The 20275-nt window shown below is 36.7% G+C and overlaps 1 protein-coding gene across 1 annotated transcript in view; it reads right to left on the bottom strand.

Moving 5' to 3' along the window:
• Positions 1-8531: 8531 nt before the first annotated feature.
• Positions 8532-20275, bottom strand: part of LOC138702805 (uncharacterized) — a 32470-nt gene continuing 20726 nt past the window's right edge. The window contains exons 5-7 of the mRNA XM_069830101.1: positions 14439-14544; positions 10235-10321; positions 8532-8689 (exon numbers count right to left, since the gene is read on the bottom strand). Coding sequence (XP_069686202.1) covers positions 10245-10321; positions 14439-14544 — 183 coding nt within the window. The 3' untranslated portion in view covers positions 8532-8689; positions 10235-10244. The remainder of the gene's footprint in view (positions 8690-10234; positions 10322-14438; positions 14545-20275) is intronic.

The following is a 20275-nucleotide window of genomic DNA, read 5'->3' as shown; positions in this document are numbered from 1 at the left end:
CCGCCAGTAAATTATAGAAATGAAGATTTAATTTAAGATATTTTCTACATCTACTTACAAAACCCCAAAACGTTTCACTTTCATATCATCAGTGTAACATTAATATGTATAATTAATGAAAAATAGTCAGATCATGGCATTAGCTGTAACAATATTTAATTTATAATGGTAATAATGTTATCAAACCACCTCAAGTTTTGTAGATTTCAATGTTCAATACACAACTGTACTCAGAAAATTACACACCGCAGAATCAGATCTGTAAATTATTTTTAATAAGTCTTGAAGTTTTTAATAACCAATTGAATTTGAGCTCTAAAAATATGTCAGCAATCCTGCAGGTCATGGCCTTCGTGTAATATCCTATTGTTTATTGTAGTATGTGTTTTGTTTTAAACTGAAGTGCAATTAGTTCTCAAAACTGACGAAAGATGGATTTTGGAAAATAGGAAAATTATGTAGTAAAACTAAGGCTTTCTCTGAAAGTCACTATTTTTCTGAAAATCCTTGGATACCAAGCTTCAAAATGACAGGCCATTCATTAAAATCCGTTCAGCAGTTTTCCCGTAATTTCCATTACCAGTTCAATATATATATATATATATATATATATATATATATATATATATATATATATATACTAGTGGCTTGTGCAGCAAATGCTGCAAACTAAGTTCATTAGACGTTCAAATAAACATTTTTCAGATTTATTTTCAATGAAGAATACCAGACATTCTGAAAGTTATTTGCTTCCATAATAATGAAAGATACTCTCTCTCGAGCCAATACTGAAGAGAACCACGCATATAAATATCTACACCACACCGCCATTAAATATATGAAAAAGACCCAACCCCACTTGATTAATAACTATAAAATATTTGATTTTTAATAATATTATTATCTTACGTATGCTTTATAGCTTTCAGTAACATATAATATATATACTACATAGCCGCCACTCAGTAAAATATAGAAATCAAAATCTAATTTAAGTTATTCTCTACATCTACTTATATAACCCCAGAACGTTTCACTTTCATATCATCAGAATAGCATTAATATGTATAATTAATTAAAAATTGTCACATCATGGCATTAACTACAATAATATTTAATTTCTAACGGTAATAATGTCATCAAACCACCTCAAGTTTTGTAGTTTTTAATATCCAATACACAGCTGTACCCAGAAAATTACACACCACAGAATCGAACCTGTAAATTACTTTTAGTAAGTAAGTTTTTAATAACCAATTTAATTTGAGCTCTAAATATGTCAGCATTCTTGCAGATCATGGCCTTCGTGTAATATTGTTCACTGTAGTGTGTGTTTTGTTTTATTCTGAAATGCAACACGGCCGACCTGATACTCGCTTCGCTTCTCCTGAATGCAATTAGCTAGTTCTCAAAACTGACGACAGATGGATTTTGGAAAATAGGAAAATTATGTAGGAAAATTGACATTTCACTGAAAACTACTATTTTTCCGAAAAACTTTGGGTTCCAAGCTTCAAAATGAGGGGCCATTTATTAAAATCCGTTCAGCCATTTTCCCGTAATTTCCATTTGCACAGGATGAAGAAAATAACCAAAATTTTATTTTTGTAATAACAATGCTAGAAATCTATGCAACAAAGCGAGAATTTTGAAGAAAATAAAAACGATACGATTTATCATTGCGATTTATATCACGGATTGCTATCAGTCAACATTAGTCATTCTAATTGAATGTAAAATGTGGACACCACGGCAAAAAATGAAGTGCGTACTCTGGCTTGCTGAATTCAAATCTGTTACCGGAGTTCAATGCCGATTTCTTTTAGAATTCAACGTCGATCCACCTTTGTCGAAATTAGTTTTGCAGTGGGATAGAATTCTCAAAGAGACAGGATCCTTGATTTCACAAATAGGTAAACATCCCAAGAAAAAAATAACCGAAAAAACGGTCGATCGTATACGAACTGCATTCAACCGGAGCCCAAGGAAGTCCATTAGATAGTCTAGCCATCAGTTACAGTTTCCCAAACCAAATTTTCATGACGTTCTTCATACTTACTTACCTTATGGCTTTTAAGGAATCTGGAGGTCCATTGCCGCCCTCACATAAGCCCGCCATCGGTCCCTATCCTGAACAAGATTAATCCAGTCTCTATCATCATATCCCACCTCCCTCAAATCCATTTAAGCCGAACGATAGAATTTAAAACTCATATTGAGGTTAATATTTCAGATAACTTGAAAGTATATATAGTAAAGAATTGCTTTTAATTTCAATCAAAAACTTATCGAGTAATCCAGAAAAGAATGTTTTTAAGTTTCACGTCATTATATAGCCACAAAAATTCCGATTTTAAAAAAATCATCTTCAAGCGGAGAAAAAAAATGCCCATTGAACGTAGGTGAAATATATATATATATTCTTCTTCTACTGTGAATAGACTAAGGGAATATTTTTCAAACAATTCTAGTTAAAACAATAGAGTGTTATAAGTTTATCAATATATATCACATAGTATGTATTTAAATTATCTCATTATTATTATACTTACTTACTTACTGGCTTTTAAGGAACCCGGAAGTTCATTGCCGCCCTCACATAAGCCCGCCATTGGTCCCTATCCTGAGCAAGATTAATCCAGTCTCTACCATCATATCCCACCTCCCTCAAATCCATTTTAATATTATCTTCCCATCTACGTCTCGGCCTCCCCAAAGATCTTTTTCCCGCCGGCCTCCCAACTAACACTCTATATGCATTTCTGGATTCGCCCATATGTGCCACATGCCCTGCCCATCTCAAACGTTTGGATTTAATGTTCCTAATTATGTCAGGTGAAGAATACAATGCGTGCAGCTCTGCGTTGTGTAACTTTCTCCATTCTCCTGTTACTTCATCCCTCTTAGCCCCAAATATTTTCCTAAGAACCATATTCTCAAACACCCTTAATCTCTGTTCCTCTCTCAAAGTGAGAGTCCAAGTTTGACAAGCATACAGAACAACCGGTAATATAACTGTTTTATAAATTCTAACTTTCAGATTTTTTGACAGCAGACTAAATGACAAAAGCTTCTCAACCGAATAATAATAGGCATTTCCCATATTTATTCTGTATTTAATTTCCTCCCGAGTGTCATTTATATTTGTTACTGTTGCTCCAAGATATTTGAATTTTTCCACCTCTTCGAAGGATATATCTCCAATTTTTATAGTTCCATTTCGTACAATATTCTGGTCACGAGACATAATCATATACTTAGTCTTTTCGGGATTTACTTCCAACCCTATCGCTCATTATTATTATTATTATTATTATTGTTACTACTACTACTACTACTACTACTACTACTACTACTACTACTACTACTACTACTACTACTACTACTACTACTACTACTACTGCCATTTCTTACCAGTGTTTATTATTGTCTCACTGACATTATCTTCTTTTACTTCCATTATTCACTTTCATTTTGTTTTACGATCCAGATATTAGCTAATGTAATAAAAGCTAATTGTATTCAATTAGAATTAGAGTCTGGCTGGGCGGAAGAGAAGGCCTACTGGCATTTGCTCTGCCAGATTAAATACATTTATTATTATTATTACTATTATTATTATTATTATTATTATTATTATTATTATTATTATTAGTTTACACATACCAAGGATCTAAGTACTATTGAATGTTGTGACCTCAATATTACAATAATAAGTAACGTCTCTTACAAACAATAAATTGTTGCTGTTATTTTGTGGAAACAACTACAGTAAATCCCACACATCAATATACTTAAGTCATTTTTGAGTTAGGCACGGTCGCGCGTACATAATATACTTGCCCAAAACTTCCAAACTCGCCGGATCAGCCTCTGCATCTACTGTGACAATTAAACGCAATAAGTATCTCGAACTTCTGAATCGATATAATTTTGTTATTTTCGCCGTAGAATCTATGGGCCCATGGTGTTCCGAGGAGAAGTTGTTAACTTCTGATATCGGCAAGTATTTATCAACACTTAACGTTGACTCTCGCTCCACGGCTTTCCTCCGCCAAAGAATTAGTACTGTATTGCCATTCAACGAGGGAACGCTGTAAGTGTTATGGAGACTTTTCCAGAATCTAAAGCATTGGAAGAAATACTTTATTTCGTGTAGAGCTGTAGACAGTTTTTTTCGCATCCTTTAGTTTTGTTGCAAATTTCTAGTTTATTCCTTTTTCAATTGTTTAATTTAAATTTCCAATTTAAATTTTATTTAGTATAAAATAGTTTGCATATCACAAATGGGCGATTATTGTTGTATTATGGGGAAGGAAACATTAATCACCAATTAGGAACAGGATTCTTTGTACATAAAAGAATAAAGTCAGCAGTAAAAAAGGTCGAATTTATCAGTGACAGGTTATCGTATTTAGTACTTAAGGGTAGATGGTGCGATGTAGTAGTTATAAATGCTCACGCCCCTACAGAAGAGAAAGACGACCATATAAAGGATAGCTTCTATGAGGAATTGGAACACACTTTTGATCATTTACCTAGATATCACATGAAATTTTTATTGGGGGATTTCAACGCTAAAGTAGGACAGGAGGATATTTTTAAACCAACAATTGGAAAAGAGAGCCTACACGTAAGTAGTAATGACCAAAGAGAGCAGATCGGGTACGTTATCAGTGGACACAAGTTTACTATACCGAAAGCTTTGACTACGTCACGAGGTGGGGGAAGGTGTCTTACCTACCAGGTACAGTCATTGTACGCACAGAGCTCTCTGATGTTATATGTGCTGTCTTAGATAGTTTTCAATACCTGTGCATTTCCTGGCGTATTTGAATTTCCTGTCTTCTTCATATTCTTCTTTATTGGTCCTTCTACACTATTTCCTGTATTCAGTTTTTCCTATCGCAGTCCTTCTAATTAGTTCTACTTGTGTTTACCATAAGTGCAAAGCATTTATTTGCCTTTACATTACAACATAGTTTACGATATGCGGAAAAAAAGAAGCCTCGGCATGTACAATTGCAGCGATTTGTTGAGGAGTTCGGATCGCAGCACTTTTCCACGGATGTGAAAAACTTACATGCATGGTGTGTAAAGTCGATCTACTGGGGGACAAGAGACACCATGTACAAAAACACTAAAAGACACAAGGAATGTTTTAAGTTGTTGAATTGGAAGAAAGTCGAAGCTATTTCCACGAGTTCAAATATGGAATGTGATTTTTACCAAGACTTGACCCACATGTTCGTTAGGGCAAATATTCCATTTAAAAAACTGAAACACTCATGTGTCAGATCATTTTTGCAAAAATATACAAGTAGAACACTATCAGGACAATCTACTCTGCGTAAGGGTTATTTAGCAAAATGTTATGACGATGCCTTACGTGAAATTAATAATAATAATAATAATAATAATAATAATAATAATAATAATAATAATAATAATAATAATAATAATTTATTTATTTATTTAATCTGGCAGAGCTAAGGCCAGTAGGCCTTTTCTTCCGCCCAGCCAGACTCTAATTCTAATTAAATACATCAGCTTACAGAGTTATTACATTAATATCTAGATCATAAAACAACATGAAAGTAAATAATGAAAATTGGATAACTAATGTTAGTGTGACAATAATAAACACTGCTAAGAAATAGTTATAATAATAATAATAATAATAATAATAATAATAATAATAATAATAAGGTAATAATAATAATAATAATAATAGTAATAATAATAATAATAATAATGAGATAATTTAGATATTTATCTGTGATATATACAACCATTAAACATTGAGAAACCTGAAACAGCTATTATTGTTGACAATAATTGTTAGAAAAATATCTCGTTAGCCTATTCTTAAATTGATTTGATGTCTGACAGTCCCTGACATTACTCGGTAGGGAATTCCAAAGTCGAGGAACAGCCACAGTGAAAGAAGATGAATATGAGGATGTTCGGTGGGAGGGAATGGATAATATTGAGGAGTGTTGTGATCGTGTGTCTAGGTTATGATGGGTGGATAAATTTTGAAAACGAGACGCAAGATAGACAGGAGTGGAGAAATGCAATAAGTGAAAGAGAAGGGAAAGACAGTGGATTTTCCTATGATCTTCTAGACGGAGCCAGGACAACATTTCGAGGGATGGTGTTACGTGATCAGCCCGGCGAATATTGCAGACGAAACGGACGCACATATTATGAAGACGTTGTAGTCTCTGCGCCGAAGTAACGCTTAGGTCAGTAAGCAGAATATCACAGTAATCGAAGTGGGGCATCACGAGTGTTTGCACTAGCATTTTTTTCATGGAAAAGGGTAGAAAATTCTTCAATCGTCTAAACGAGTGGATTAATGAGAATACCTTTTTGCAGGTTTCTGCAACTTGAATGTTCCAATTTAAACTTTTGAGAAACCTTAAAAGATGAAAAATTGTGGGTCTCCATAGACGAAACGACAAATATTGCAAACAGATCCGTTGCTATTGTTATTGTTGGGGCATTTCAAACTGAATGTGTGGGCAAAACGTTTCTATTGACATCCGAAGAGCTAGAGAAAGTAAATCATGTTACCATTGCAGTTCTGTTTGAAAAATCAATGCGATTATTGTGGTCTGACGAAATGAAACTAGAAAAGCTCTGTTTTAAAAATAAATGCGATTATTGTGGTCTGACGACTTGTAAGCAGAAAAGCTTAATGAAGTATACTGTCGTGCACTGTAACAAATGCAGTCATGAAGAAGAGCAAAGTAGTACAAAGTAAAATACTATGTTTTCTATGTTGTTGTATTTATATACAATATATTGTTCTTATGTAGCTACATTAATATCATGTAACACAGAACTATATATCTTGAATGCACAATATAAACAATAGGTTATTTAATATTATGAAGTGCAATTACTGAATAGTAAAGATAATTTGCTGCAGGAACTGTACTCCAGTCATCGTTGTTGTAGCGACACGATGACATTCCCCCCCTCCCTTCCTTGCTCCCTAATACATTACGATATAGTGCATGTAGCAGTTAACTCAACGGTTTACGTACACCAAATGCTCTCTCTGGTAATGACAATGGAGTTAGGTTAGTCAACATTGCCACATCAAAAATTGTTCTGTATGGCTGTGAAATTTGGACTCTCACTTTGAGAGAGGAACAGAGATTGAGGGTTTTTGAGAATAAGGTTCTTAAGAAAATATTTGGGGCTAAAAGGGATGAAGATATAGGAGAATGGAGAAAGTTACACAACGCAGAGCTGCACGAATTGTATCCTTCACCTGACATAATTAGGAACATTAAATCCAGACGTTTAAGATGGGCAGGACATGTAGCACGTATGGGCGAATCCAGAAATGCATATAGAGTGTTAGTTGGGAGGCCAGAGGGGAAAAGACCTTTGGGAAGGCCGAGACGTAGATGGAAAGACAATATTAAAATGGATTTGTGGGAGGTGGGATATGATGATAGAGACTGGATTAATCTTGCTCAGGATAGGGACCAATGGCGGGCTTATGTGAGGGCGGCAATGAACCTCCGGGTTCCTTAAAAGCCAGTAAGTAAGTAAGTAAGTATAAGACAGTTTGCTATGTTTTAGATAATATTGTTCTAATATACTTGTATTCAGATTATGGTAGTCCTGAATACACACATCAATTCAGTATAACATACATCAAACAAAGTGCATAATTAAAAATACAAATATTTACAGGCCTGTATTTTAAATACTCCTTCAAAATTAAATCGTTAGAATGAAATCCATTCGAAACTCTGAATGCTTCAAAAATTATGTTGATTGATAACTTTAATGTTTGATAGGAGTGTATTGTCCACACCTGTGGAGTAACGGTCAGCGCGTCTGGCCGCGAAACCAGGTGGCCCGGGTTCGATTCCCGGTCGGGACAAGTTATCTGGTTGAGGTTTTTTCCGGGGTTTTCTCTCAACCCAATACGAGCAAATGCTAGGTAACTTTCGGTGTTGGACCCCGGATTCATTTCACCGGCATTATCACCTTCATATCATTCAGACGCTAAATAACCTTAGATGTTGATACAGCGTCGTAAAATAACCAAATTATAAAAAAAGGAGTGTATTAAAAATAATAAAACGCACACAACATATCGATTAAAAACCTAGAGGAATCACAGTTGGACAACTAATTGTTTTTTTCGTCAAGTGCCGGAAGACTGGTCTGAACTTCACAAATGATACCAAGAAGACACCACTTATGAGGCAACTAGGCCAGGAGATAATGGGGAAGGATGCCCAGTTCCTTTCTCCCTCCATTACATACATCGCCGACTAGTTACATATTGCACTAGTCAGACTTCATATGCATACAAACAATTATTGTTCTTCCTCTGACACATATCATCAAGATGTACTGCCTGATAATAGATGTACATATCAGCCATAACCTCAATCAGAGGATTTTGGTAGCTTAATGGTGATATAATTACCCTTTTAACTCAATTTATATAAAATAAGATATTGTGTAACCTTATATATTTTATGTTTTATTTATTGCCGTTTAAAATCATAGAAGTAAGTGTAACGCGTACTTTTGTGATCCTTACAGTCATACAATATAAGTGCGCATATTTGTAAATTTAAACAAGAAAATCTTCTGAAAGATATATTTCTGCATTCATTTTAAAGCTTCGGTCCAGCTGGTGTCCCTGCGTCTGAAATATCAAAGAATACTTAATTGTATTAATTTTTACTTTTAATAATATTCATCTGCACTTAAGTTAGGTCTGTTTAGAATTCTACATATTAATCTTCATTTTATATTTATATTGTACCTGCATTTCTAAAACCATCTAAAACTGTAATATTAAATTTTATTTCTTCCTGACCAGATCTATTGTCAAGATCGAGAGATGTGTAAAAAAAACGATTATTTGATTTTGACGAAGTAGTTGACGAATAAAATGTTAGTATATGTATTGATAAAACAAAAGTGGTAGTTATTTGTGGTGGCCGTTCATTTCGATACAGGCTTCAGTTCTTCTGTGCATATTATCGCACTATAGACTATTGTACCTAATTCCAATTACCAGTTTCGTCCTTCGTACGAGTAACTCAAGTTGAAATAATTCTGTACCTACTCTATAAAAGAGTACCTTACGTACTGTAAATTCAATCTTCACTTCTGCCTGATCAGAAAAGATAAAATTACTCAGAAATGCTATCTACTGTCCGTTCAAGTGGTTTTGTCGCAGGGTCTTAGAAAGGGAGGGGGGATCACGTGACAGTTAATTACTTAACGAGGCCCTTTTATAAGTTATTTTAAACACGTCTTGTATAATATTACATAGACGTCCAATTCCTAACAGAAATGAATGTTTTCAGAAAAGAGCTAAGATAGCCCAGCTACTAGATTTAACAGAGGGACGAACAGAAGCAGGCGGGGGAAATCGGGATGCGACGTAGGCAAACGGACGACAGTACCTGTACGAAAATATGATTCAATATTGAAAGCTCTTTCGTCACTGGAAAACGCAAATATATTTCTGGAACGTACTATACTCACTAACTCAGTACTGCTTACGCGCCCTCGGCTCTGTATCGTGAACGGTTAGAAGTTTACTAGTAGAAGGGGTGGGAGTGAAGTACATTCCAAAACTCAGGTACAATAAAAATTGAAGTAAAAATAAAATGATGTCCGTGTATAACATTTTACTTTTTTCTTAAGTTATTTATACTCTATCACAAGTACTTTTTTGGCAATTTATATCGTTTACACTCTGTGGGCTTTATGAATTCAGGCAGCTGAAACGAAATTCTTACGATCGGTGACAGGGCATCAGATAATGACAAGAAAGGGAAATGACAGTAACACGAAGGAACTGAACATTCTCTTATTAAATAAAAATAACATAATACAGACGTCATTGGAAGGAATATTTAAATAAAAAGCCTGACAGTAATATCGAAAAACGCAAAAGGAAGCGAATGGATAGAGAAACCTGGGACATCCAATGTTAAGATGGTTGCAACAATCCTCTGAATTTGAAACAGCCACAAATGTCTAATACACTGTCTGGTTGTGATGTATTCATGTATTATCAAAGTATACGTACCAATTATATGACATTCTTTTATGTAGTAAAAATAAATATATCACAGATAGTATTTACCAATATTAATACTCGTGCTATTATAAGAATTAACAAAATATTGTTAATTCTGATTTAAAATGTCAGCAATAATGAATGACAACTTACTTGTCAGAAATTAGTTCTTCAAATACGTGTCACGCAAACATCTGTAGAGTTTGGTGGCAAGGTCACATCTGTCAAAGGTATCTTCCACTGAAACATATATTTCCGTTCATTACTATTAGCTAATTTTTTAAATAACAGTATTAAACACACACATATGCAAACTGTCCCAAATTGATGTATACACATTTTGAAACACTATTTCTCAGCCTTTCACCAGAAGACAGAGAAGGAAATAAAACGAAGGATTTCTCTCGCGTGGAAGGCATTCTGAACTCTCAAGTTCATCATACTGGAGAGAACACTAAGCAAGAAACTCAGAATAGAAATATTGGAGACCTGCGTAACTCCTGTACTGTTATATGGGTGTCAGACATGGTCTCTTACTGCCAAACTTCGTAACAGTCTCCAAATATGCCAAAGGAAGATGCTGAGAAGGATACTAGGCTTATCACTGAGGGACAGAGTTCCAAACGAAGTGATACAAAAGATGTCAGCAATTAAAGATCCAGCACTGCAAGCCACCAACATCAAATGGAAGTGGGGTGGCCATGTTACACGACTTAGAGACGGAAGATGGACGCAGACAGTCACACTATGGGATCCCCGCATTGGCAAGAGCTCACGCGGAAGACCAAGAAGAAGATGGGCCGACCTCTTCAGTGGACGTGTAGGAAGCCCTTGGTCAAGCAGAGCAAGACATAGGGAAGACTGGAAAAACCTAAGAAGACAAGTGAACAGCGACTAAAACCAGTGCGACAGAAACAAGCGAACAATATCAAACAGTGCAGAATGTGAACTAAGTGAACAATTCTAAGCATGAAAAAATTCTCTTACGCGGAGTAGCTCACCGCGTGAGACAAATAGAGCTCTCCCTCTATAGGAGGAGGCCTTTGCCCTTAACGGGACATTTTTAGGCTAATCATTTCATTTCATTTCTCAGCAACGAGGTGAGACAGAAATACAATTTTTGCTGTTTTGTATTCCTTAAGCCCGTACATGTTCAAAATGGCCTTCTTCCGCCACAGTATACTCCCAACAACGACGTACAACAGAGCGACATACCAACTGGATTGTTGCTAATGGAATATCATTACAGACATGTTCAATCTGAACTCTCAGTTCCTCCAGTGTTTGTGGTTTTGTGGCGAACACTGTGTCCTTTACAGCTCCCCATAGGTAGAAGTCTGGAGGGATGAAAGCTAGAGATCGAGGCGGAAACTCCGCAGCACTTCCTCTTCGTCCTATCCATTTCTGATTGAGTGTGCGATCGAGAAAATTCCTCACATTGACATGAAAGTGAGCGGGAGCCCAGTCTTGTTCAAATTAAAACCCATTTTCATTCTCAAAGGGATCATTAAGACGTGGAATCGTGGTTTCCAACATTTTCAGGTATTTCTCACTCGTGACAGTTCCTTCGAAGAAGTACGGCCCAATTGTTCCTCTGGAGGACAGATCACACCACTGTTACTCCTGGAAGATTGACGGCCTTTTCTTGAAAGATATTGTGTGGGTTTTTGTTAGCCCAGTACACACAATTGTGCCATTAAGTTTAAATGTGGCTTCATCTGACCATGCAATTAAGTCTTGAAAATCTTCTCTTTCATCACTCATGTTCAAGAACCACTCATAAAATTCCAGTCGCCTATCTGGGTCGTCCTCATTTAGTGCGTGGAAGAGTCTCTGAATGTAAGGCTTCCATTTTTGAGCTCGCAAAATTTGAAGAACACTGAATTCGCTGATACCAATTTCACGAGAACATTGCCTCATTTATTTCTTTGGGATTATGCAAAAGCCTGCATGATTGCATCAACACTCTCGTTATAGATGGAACTTCTCTTTCTTCCGCACCGGCTTTTCAACACATCTTGCACGTTCCGTCGACTTCAAACTTGTCTCGGATTCTTGTGATAGTTAACCTTGTTGGTAGTTGTGTTCCAAATTCAACTCTCCAACGTCGTTGAACCTCAACAACATTCTCCACTTTCCAATAACATTTCAGCATCCACTTACGTTCATCGAACGATAATTGTAGCGCCATGTTTGTTTATAAACAGATGAACATGTGTCAATGCTTTCCACTGCCTTCTGAATCATAAACAGCAAAAATCGTATTTCTATCTCATTTCTTTGCTGTGAAATAGTATTTCAAAGAGTGTATACATCAATTTGGGGCACTCCGTATATATATATATATACACACACACACACACACGAGAGTCATTTCATAAGTAATGGCAGCTATGTTATACCTTTCTAATAATTGAAAATGTGGTTAGTTCAGCTTCAGTATAAAAGTTTGAAAACCTGTTCGGGATGTCATCGCCAGATTGCGTCTGTTTGCATTGGTGGCTAGTTGACAGCACACGCAAAAGTTAGTATGCTAGAGGCTGTGCTCCAAGATGGATGTAAGTAAAGTTGAACAGCGGTCATACGTGAACATTGGAGATCTTGGAACATCCTCCCTACTCGCCTGATCTCAGTCCATGCGTATTTGATCTCATTCCGCAATTGAAGAAGCCGCTGCGTGGAAAGCAGTTAGCAAACAGGGAGGACATCTTAACAGCGTTTCGACGAGAGGTGGTACACATAGACGTATCGCACATAGCCGATGGTATTCAACCATGAACTTGAAACTAATATGGTATTAAACTTTGTTGTTATATACAAGATGAAAATCTGCAGGATTATTTCACTTTCACCCTGTAGAGCATGTAACAGCTGCATAATGATTTATACTGTACTTATTCATATATATATATATATATATATATATATATATATATATATATATATATGTACCATATATATATGTGTCATTTGATAAATTATGGCAACTATACAGGGTGATTCACTAGGAAAGACAAACAATTTAGGATGTGAATTCTGAAGTCATTCTGAGTCAAAAAGTTCATATGAATATAGGTCCGTTTTCGAACGGTTACGGAGATATGGCTCTTTGATTTCACAAAAACTTCTGAGATTCCATTGTACTAACTCGCATTTAGAGACAGATAACGGACAAATTTAAAGTTTATATTCACGTATGCATAACATACCTAGTATTCTAGATGTCGGAGTCGATGTTTTCGCACATTTTCAAAGGTACCTCCTTCTGCTTCAATGCATTGTTGCGCTCGGGCGTGAATCACGCTCATCGCTCGGGAGAGTTGCATGTGACTGTTCTTTATTCCGCATCCAAAATATACGATCGATTAGCGCCTCTCTCGTTTCCCCCTTCCTTTGCTATACCAAGTCTTTCATCCAACCCCATAGACAGTAAGTATCCTTCGATATGGTACCCTTCTGTTCGGAAAACGTCGTTCATATTCAGCGACGGCACGCAAGGAACTTCCATCGCACAAACCATAAACATAAACAATATCGACGTATTCTGTAGTCGAAAATTTATAAGGCATCTTGAAAAACACAACTTAACACTTCCGATAACTGTACCTGTATAACTACTGTACTGTAGGTAGCTGACTGAACTGCTGTGAACTGATGATAGTGTAGGCTATTTATGTTATCTGGAGGTTCTCAGTCATTACATCAGACAAGGGCAGGCGATTGGACATTTGTAATGCCCCACCACCCGGTTTCTTTCTCTTATCTACATCGCTCACAATGCAGATTCCAATGTTACGTCATTCATTGCGGTCGGTGACCTTGTCTCAAGTTCTCACGTCAGCAGCATATGGTAACGTCTGATTCACATTGGGGCGAGACCTTTTACCAAAAAAATGCATTTAGCTCCGCCATCGTTCGAAAACGGACCTTATTCATAAGAACGTTTTCACTCAAAATGGCCTAAGATATCGTATCCTAAATTTTTTACCTTACCTCGTGAATCACCCTGTATAATATCAGCCAATAAAGCTCCAGGAATAGAAACTCACTATAAGCGATTGACGGTCACTGGAATGTGCTTCGCAGTATTTCTTGAGCGTCGAGTAACGTGAGTGTGGACGTTAGAACTGAAGACGGGCGCTTCTATACGGCATACCTCATCGATGCAACTCTGTGTAGAAATCAGTGTAATGCGTGCGCAATAGGTACCACCCACTTCAAGTCTAACTATCGCTGTTTCTCAAAATATATCGCAAGATGTGTACTTTTCCTTAACGTAGGCCTATCTTGGCGTATATTTTATTACGTAGATTTTCAAAATATAATAAGAGTTTACATTTTATCGATATATACTCACCAGCTCTATGGCAAGACTGATAAAGGTCATCACCCATCTCTCTGCCCATTCCTCCTTTTTCAGTCCATTCTCTGCAAGTTTCCTCTGTGAATTCACCATCCTTAAGCTGAGAAGCAAGAATTGAATTAAAAATATTTAGCGCCTTGTATTTTAACTAAAAAAGTTAGCTTCTAAGAAATATTTACCATCATGCTACATAAAATTTGTGTCATTTCAAAAAAGTTCACAGCTAAATGCATTTTTACAGGTTGTATAATAGGTTTTATAGGTTATTTCTACTTTTTGTTTTTTTTTTTACAAATAACTATGGAGGAAGCGAGTTGAAAAATTTGTTTGATCATAAAATTAAAGATTGACAAGAGATGTAAGGAACTTCCAGTAATTGTATCAAACGTCTATAGTCGAATTAAAGCAAGAAAATACAATAAGACAGTACGTACTTCCTTTGAGAGTGTACTGCAGTGCACTTTGTTTGATATTTATGTAGCCTATATGCATAAACCATATAATCAATATTTTCATTCCTGTATAATTAAATTTAAACTTAGTTATAGAAGACTTCATTTTCTTCTTGTTAAATACATGTAGAAGTACTGTATGATAATTGAAGTAGGTAGCATAGTTCATACAAACAAGAGAATGAACACCTAGATAAATTTTTTTACGATCTTTTGTTATTAAGGTGAAATGTAATTTTTACTGATATGATTTGCGCACACAATGACAGAATGTGTTACTCAGTATGGATCTTATTTAATTTAATTTTTACAGTTGGAATGCCTGTTCATCAGCCGTTTAGAAAACAGGAAATCACTACTTACTTTATTTCATAGTTAGTGCAAAATCTTAATCTATTTCGTGGTTTGCTTACATATTATAGACTGATTGTCTATTATGAATCCGGACGTAACGTCAGCTGTAATTACAGACTGATAGGACGTCGATAAATAAACTAATATGAAGTGAAGTGAAGTCTATCTTGGATATTTTTCAGACATGAACCCTATTGCTGACTGAAGACGAAGGAAGAGGATGCGTGAAGTAGCTTCATGGGAAAAGGGGAAAAGCTTTGGGAACTCGGTAAGTAACTTGTCACATATCGTAATAAATATAATTGAAAGAAATAACTAAGCATGGATTAGACTATTGATACTTATGCTTTTGTTCTACAGAGCCATTATTATCAATGGTCCCAGAAAACTGCGGCCGGCCGAGCTCTGCATAGTTTCCGGCGAGCGCGTAACCGCTCTCCCGAGCAATCGACCTCCAGTAGCCATATGGCATTCATTGTGCTTAGAAGTCGTGTAATGAAACTCGTTAGTGTATAAAGTTCAGTGATTATTGTGTATTTAGATAATGCCTAGCAACAAATTCTCACTACGTGAACGTGTGTATATATACAATACGTAATTAAAAGGCAGAAGTTCGTGTGGGAAAACGAGACGAAAATTTCGAATAAAGTTTCCAAACATACCTAGAAGTTTTAAAGAAACAGTCTCAGTGAAGAATCCAAGATCAAGCAGAAAACGTAGTGTTTTTACAGAATAAATATTAGATGAGATTAGAACATGCCCCTCAAAAATCTCTAAAGCATTTAGGACAGGAAACTGGAATATCTCAGTCCTCTGCAAGAAATACAACAAAACTACTGAAACTGAAGCCATATGAAATTCCAGTAGTGCAAGCATTAAGTCAGATCTTGATAGGAGAGTGCAATTCTGTAACTGGATGCTAGAGAAGGTAAATTCAGGGGAAATTGATCCGAAATTAATTATTTTCTGATGAAGCATGGTTCCGTTTAAATGGGCACGTGTGTTCTCAAAATAACCGATATTAGTTAGGAAAAACCGGATTTAGTGATCGAAACACTCTTGCGTGCGGTATGGCATAGTTGTGCCTTGCGATCAATTCGGAAGCCTAGGCATGGCATAGTTGCGCCTCGAAGAAATCTGGTAGCAGAATGGACATAGCATAGTTGCACCCTGAAGAAATCAGGTAGCAGAATGGACATGGCATAGTTGCGCCTCGAAGAAATCTGGTAGCAGAATGGACATAGCATAGTTGCACCCTGAAGAAATCAGGTAGCAGAATGGACATGGCATAGTTGCGCCCTGAAGAAATCAGGTAGCAGAATGGAGATGGCATAGTTGCTCCCCGAAGAAATTAGGTAGCAGAATGGACATGGCATAGTTGCTCCCTGAAGAAATCAGGTAGGAGAATGGACGTGGCATAGTTGCGCCCTGAAGAAATCAGGTAGCAGAATGGATATGGCATATTGGCTCCCTGAAGAAATCAGGTAGCAGAATGGACATGGCATAGTTGCTCCCCGAAGAAATTAGGTAGCAGAATGGACATGGCATAGTTGCGCCCTGAAGAAATCAGGTAGCAGAATGGACATGGCATAGTTGCTCCCCGAAGAAATTAGGTAGCAGAATGGACATGTCATAGTTGCGCCCTGAAGAAATCAGGTAGCAGAATGGACATGGCATAGTTGCTCCCTGAAGAAATCAGGTAGCAGAATGGACGTGGCATAGTTGCGCCCTGAAGAAATCAGGTACCAGAATGGACATGGCATAGTTGCGCCCTGAAGAAATCAGGTAGCAGAATGGACGTGTCATAGTTACTCCCCGATGGGCGTAGTACTTCACGAAAGTGATTGTCATAAAATAAATAAGTTACTTAAAATATTATAGTGGTAGCAGGATTTTTAAGAACATCTGCCTGTTTTATCGCTTCTGAATTCCTCGATAACGTGGTTTAAAAAACGGAGCCTATCGATATCGGTAGGCTATCGATAATCACAGCATAAACAGTAGAAAAACAGTCAATAAAGTACTGTCAACTTCATGGTGTACATTTTAATGGTAGGCTATGGATAATAACTGCATAAACAGCAGAAAAACAGTTAATAAAGTATTGCCAACTTCATGGTCTTCATTTTAACGGTGTCGATAATAAATATTAAATCGAATAAGAAATCAATATGGTTGGTTGATTACGAGGCTCGAGTTCCCGTAATGTCTTTTCTCTACCTATTTCATCGGGGCGCAACTATGCCATGCTCCTTTTTTCTACCTGATGGGAACGGGGCGCAAGTTTGCCCACAAAACAGGGACCCTTTATCTGCTGACCGTGGGGCGCAACCATGCCCTGCCTCCTTGCATGGTGAGAAGATAGGGGTCTGATGAGCAATTAACGGACATCGTATTATTGGGCTCTTTTTTAGGGTACAATTTTGTAGTGCTCGGGAAAAGTGGCACAAGTAAAAAATGATAATTTTACAGGAGAAGGAAAAAAACTGTATTCACACTGGTTTATGTCGATTTTTGTTCTGTATGAATTATTGTAATGGGAGAAATGCTTATGTCTCTTTTCCCAAGCGAGCAGATGTTCCGTAAGTTGTCAATAAATTAATAAAACATATTTGTGGAAACTGACTTATGCCACTTTTCCCAAGCATTGCAGAATTAATAGCGAAAGATATCTCCAGTTACTTCTCAACCCCTTCTTTGACGAACTTACGTACGCGAAACGATCGTCAGTTTATTTCCAACAAGATTCCGCCAATGCTCATACCGGTACGGCATAGTTGCGCCCCACGGTCAATTAGGAGGCCTAGGCATGGCATAGTTGCGCCCCGAAGAAATCAGGTAGCAGAATGGACATGGCATAATTGCGCCCCGATGGATTTAGTACACACGAAAGTGACTGTCATAAAATAAATAAATTACTTAAAAATATTATAATGGTAGCTGCATTGAAATCAGGTAGCATAATGGAGAGGGCATGGTACACACGGAAGTGATTGTCATAAAATAATAATTACTTAAAGATATTATAGTGGTAGCTGCATTTTTTAAGAACATATATCTGTCTATTTTACCGCTTCTGAATTCCTCGATCACATGGTTTAAAAAACGGAGTCTTTCACGGTATGTCTTATTATTGCAGTTATTTTTCAAATGTAAGCTGTTCAAAGTTATATAGGCTATGTTTTAATTAACCTCACTATACGTCACAGACGATGTGTAAATTACAAATAAAATCTCAAGATTGCTAAGGCCCCATATTCCAACGACTCACTCATTTTAATATGTCAGTTACTAAACTACTGCCAACTTCATGGTGTTCATTTTTACGGTAGGGTATCGATAATCACTGCATAAACAGTAGAAAAACAGTCAATAAAGTACTGCCAACTTCATGGCATTCATTTTAACGGTATCGATAACGAATTTTAAATCGAATAAGAAATCAATAAGATTGGTTGATTACGAGGCTCGAGTTCCCGTAATGCCCTTTCTACCTATTTCATCGGGGCACAACTATGCTATGCCCCTTATCTCTGCCTGATGGGAAGGGGGCGCAACTATGCCCACAAAACAGGGAACCAGTTTTATCTGCTGCATCTTAACTGACCATGGGGCGCAACCATGCCGTTCCCCCTTGCATGGTGAGAAGATAGGGGTCTGATGTGCAATTAACGGACATAGCATTATTGGGCTCTTTTTAGGGCACAATTTTGTAGTGCTCGGAAAAAGTGGCACAAGTAAAAAATGTTAATTTTACAGGAGAAGGAAAAAAACTATTCACACTGGGTTTATGTCGATTTTTTGTTCTGTAGGAATTATTGTAATGGGAGAAATACTTATGTCTCTTTTCCCAAGCGAGCAGAAGTTCCGTAAGTTGTCAATAAATTAATAAAAAATATTTGTGGAAACTGACTTATGCCACTTTTCCCAAGCATTGCAGAATTAATAGCGAAAGATATCTCCAGTTATTTCTGGACCCCTTCTTTGACGAACTTACGTACGCGAAACGATTGTCAGTTTATTTCCAACAAGATTCCGCCACTGGTCATACAGCTGTCGCGTCAATGAGGGAATTGAGGTGTGTTTTCGGTACGAGACTAATCAGTAATAATTTGTGGTCTCCACGATATCCAGATATAACATCCTGTGATTTTTATTTATGGGGAATACTGAAAGGTAGGGTTTATAGGAAACATCCTCATTCTATAGATGAACTAAAAGAGCATAGGACGAGAAGAAATCGAAGCTATCATTGACGTGGAACTTCAGAGTTTTGTTCATTCCCTCAACAGAAGATGTCAGTTGAGTGTGGCGGCAAATGGGGGCCATTTTCAGCATCGACTGTGAACATGGTAAGTCCTAATAATTGAACATTTATTAGTAGTAATAGTAGTATTGATATTATATTGAAGAAGCGCCGGAGAAATGGTTACGCTCTCGGCGGAAACCATGCAGCGCGCGGCCGCTATTTTCTGGTACCATTGATAATAATGGCTCTGCACATATTATTTTATCATGCTGTTGAAAATTTTATAAGAAATCTGATTTGTCTTAGTCTTTCTGTGGTTGGAAGAAAAAGTTATAGCCAATGTTTTTCGAATGACTGTACTGTAGTATTAAAATTAAAGCTAGCATATAATACGGTAGTGCAAATCTGAAAGTGAAATAATACCTTTTACAAGATATCTTTGTAAACAATTACAATGTCAGTTTTTAAGTCCCCTGCGAACTATAGACCAACTAGTGACTTATGCAGCAAATGCTGCAAACTAAGTTCATTAGATGTTCAAATAAACATTTTTCAGATTTATTTTCAATGAAGAATACCAGACGTTCTGAAAGTTATTTGTTTCCATAATAATGAAACATACTCCCTCTGAATGGTTTTTTTTATGCCAAATACTTTTTCTTGAACCTATACACCTTCAGTTTTTTAGTTTGAACGCGAAAACGCAAGTAACAATGTCAGGACGATCAGTGAGTTTTTCATGTGGGAGTGAAGAAGTAGCTCTTACAGGTAATTGT

This window comes from Periplaneta americana, chromosome 7 (genome assembly GCF_040183065.1).
Source record: "Periplaneta americana isolate PAMFEO1 chromosome 7, P.americana_PAMFEO1_priV1, whole genome shotgun sequence".
Classification (NCBI taxonomy): domain Eukaryota; kingdom Metazoa; phylum Arthropoda; class Insecta; order Blattodea; family Blattidae; genus Periplaneta; species Periplaneta americana.
This window is presented reverse-complemented; position numbering and strand designations above follow the sequence as displayed.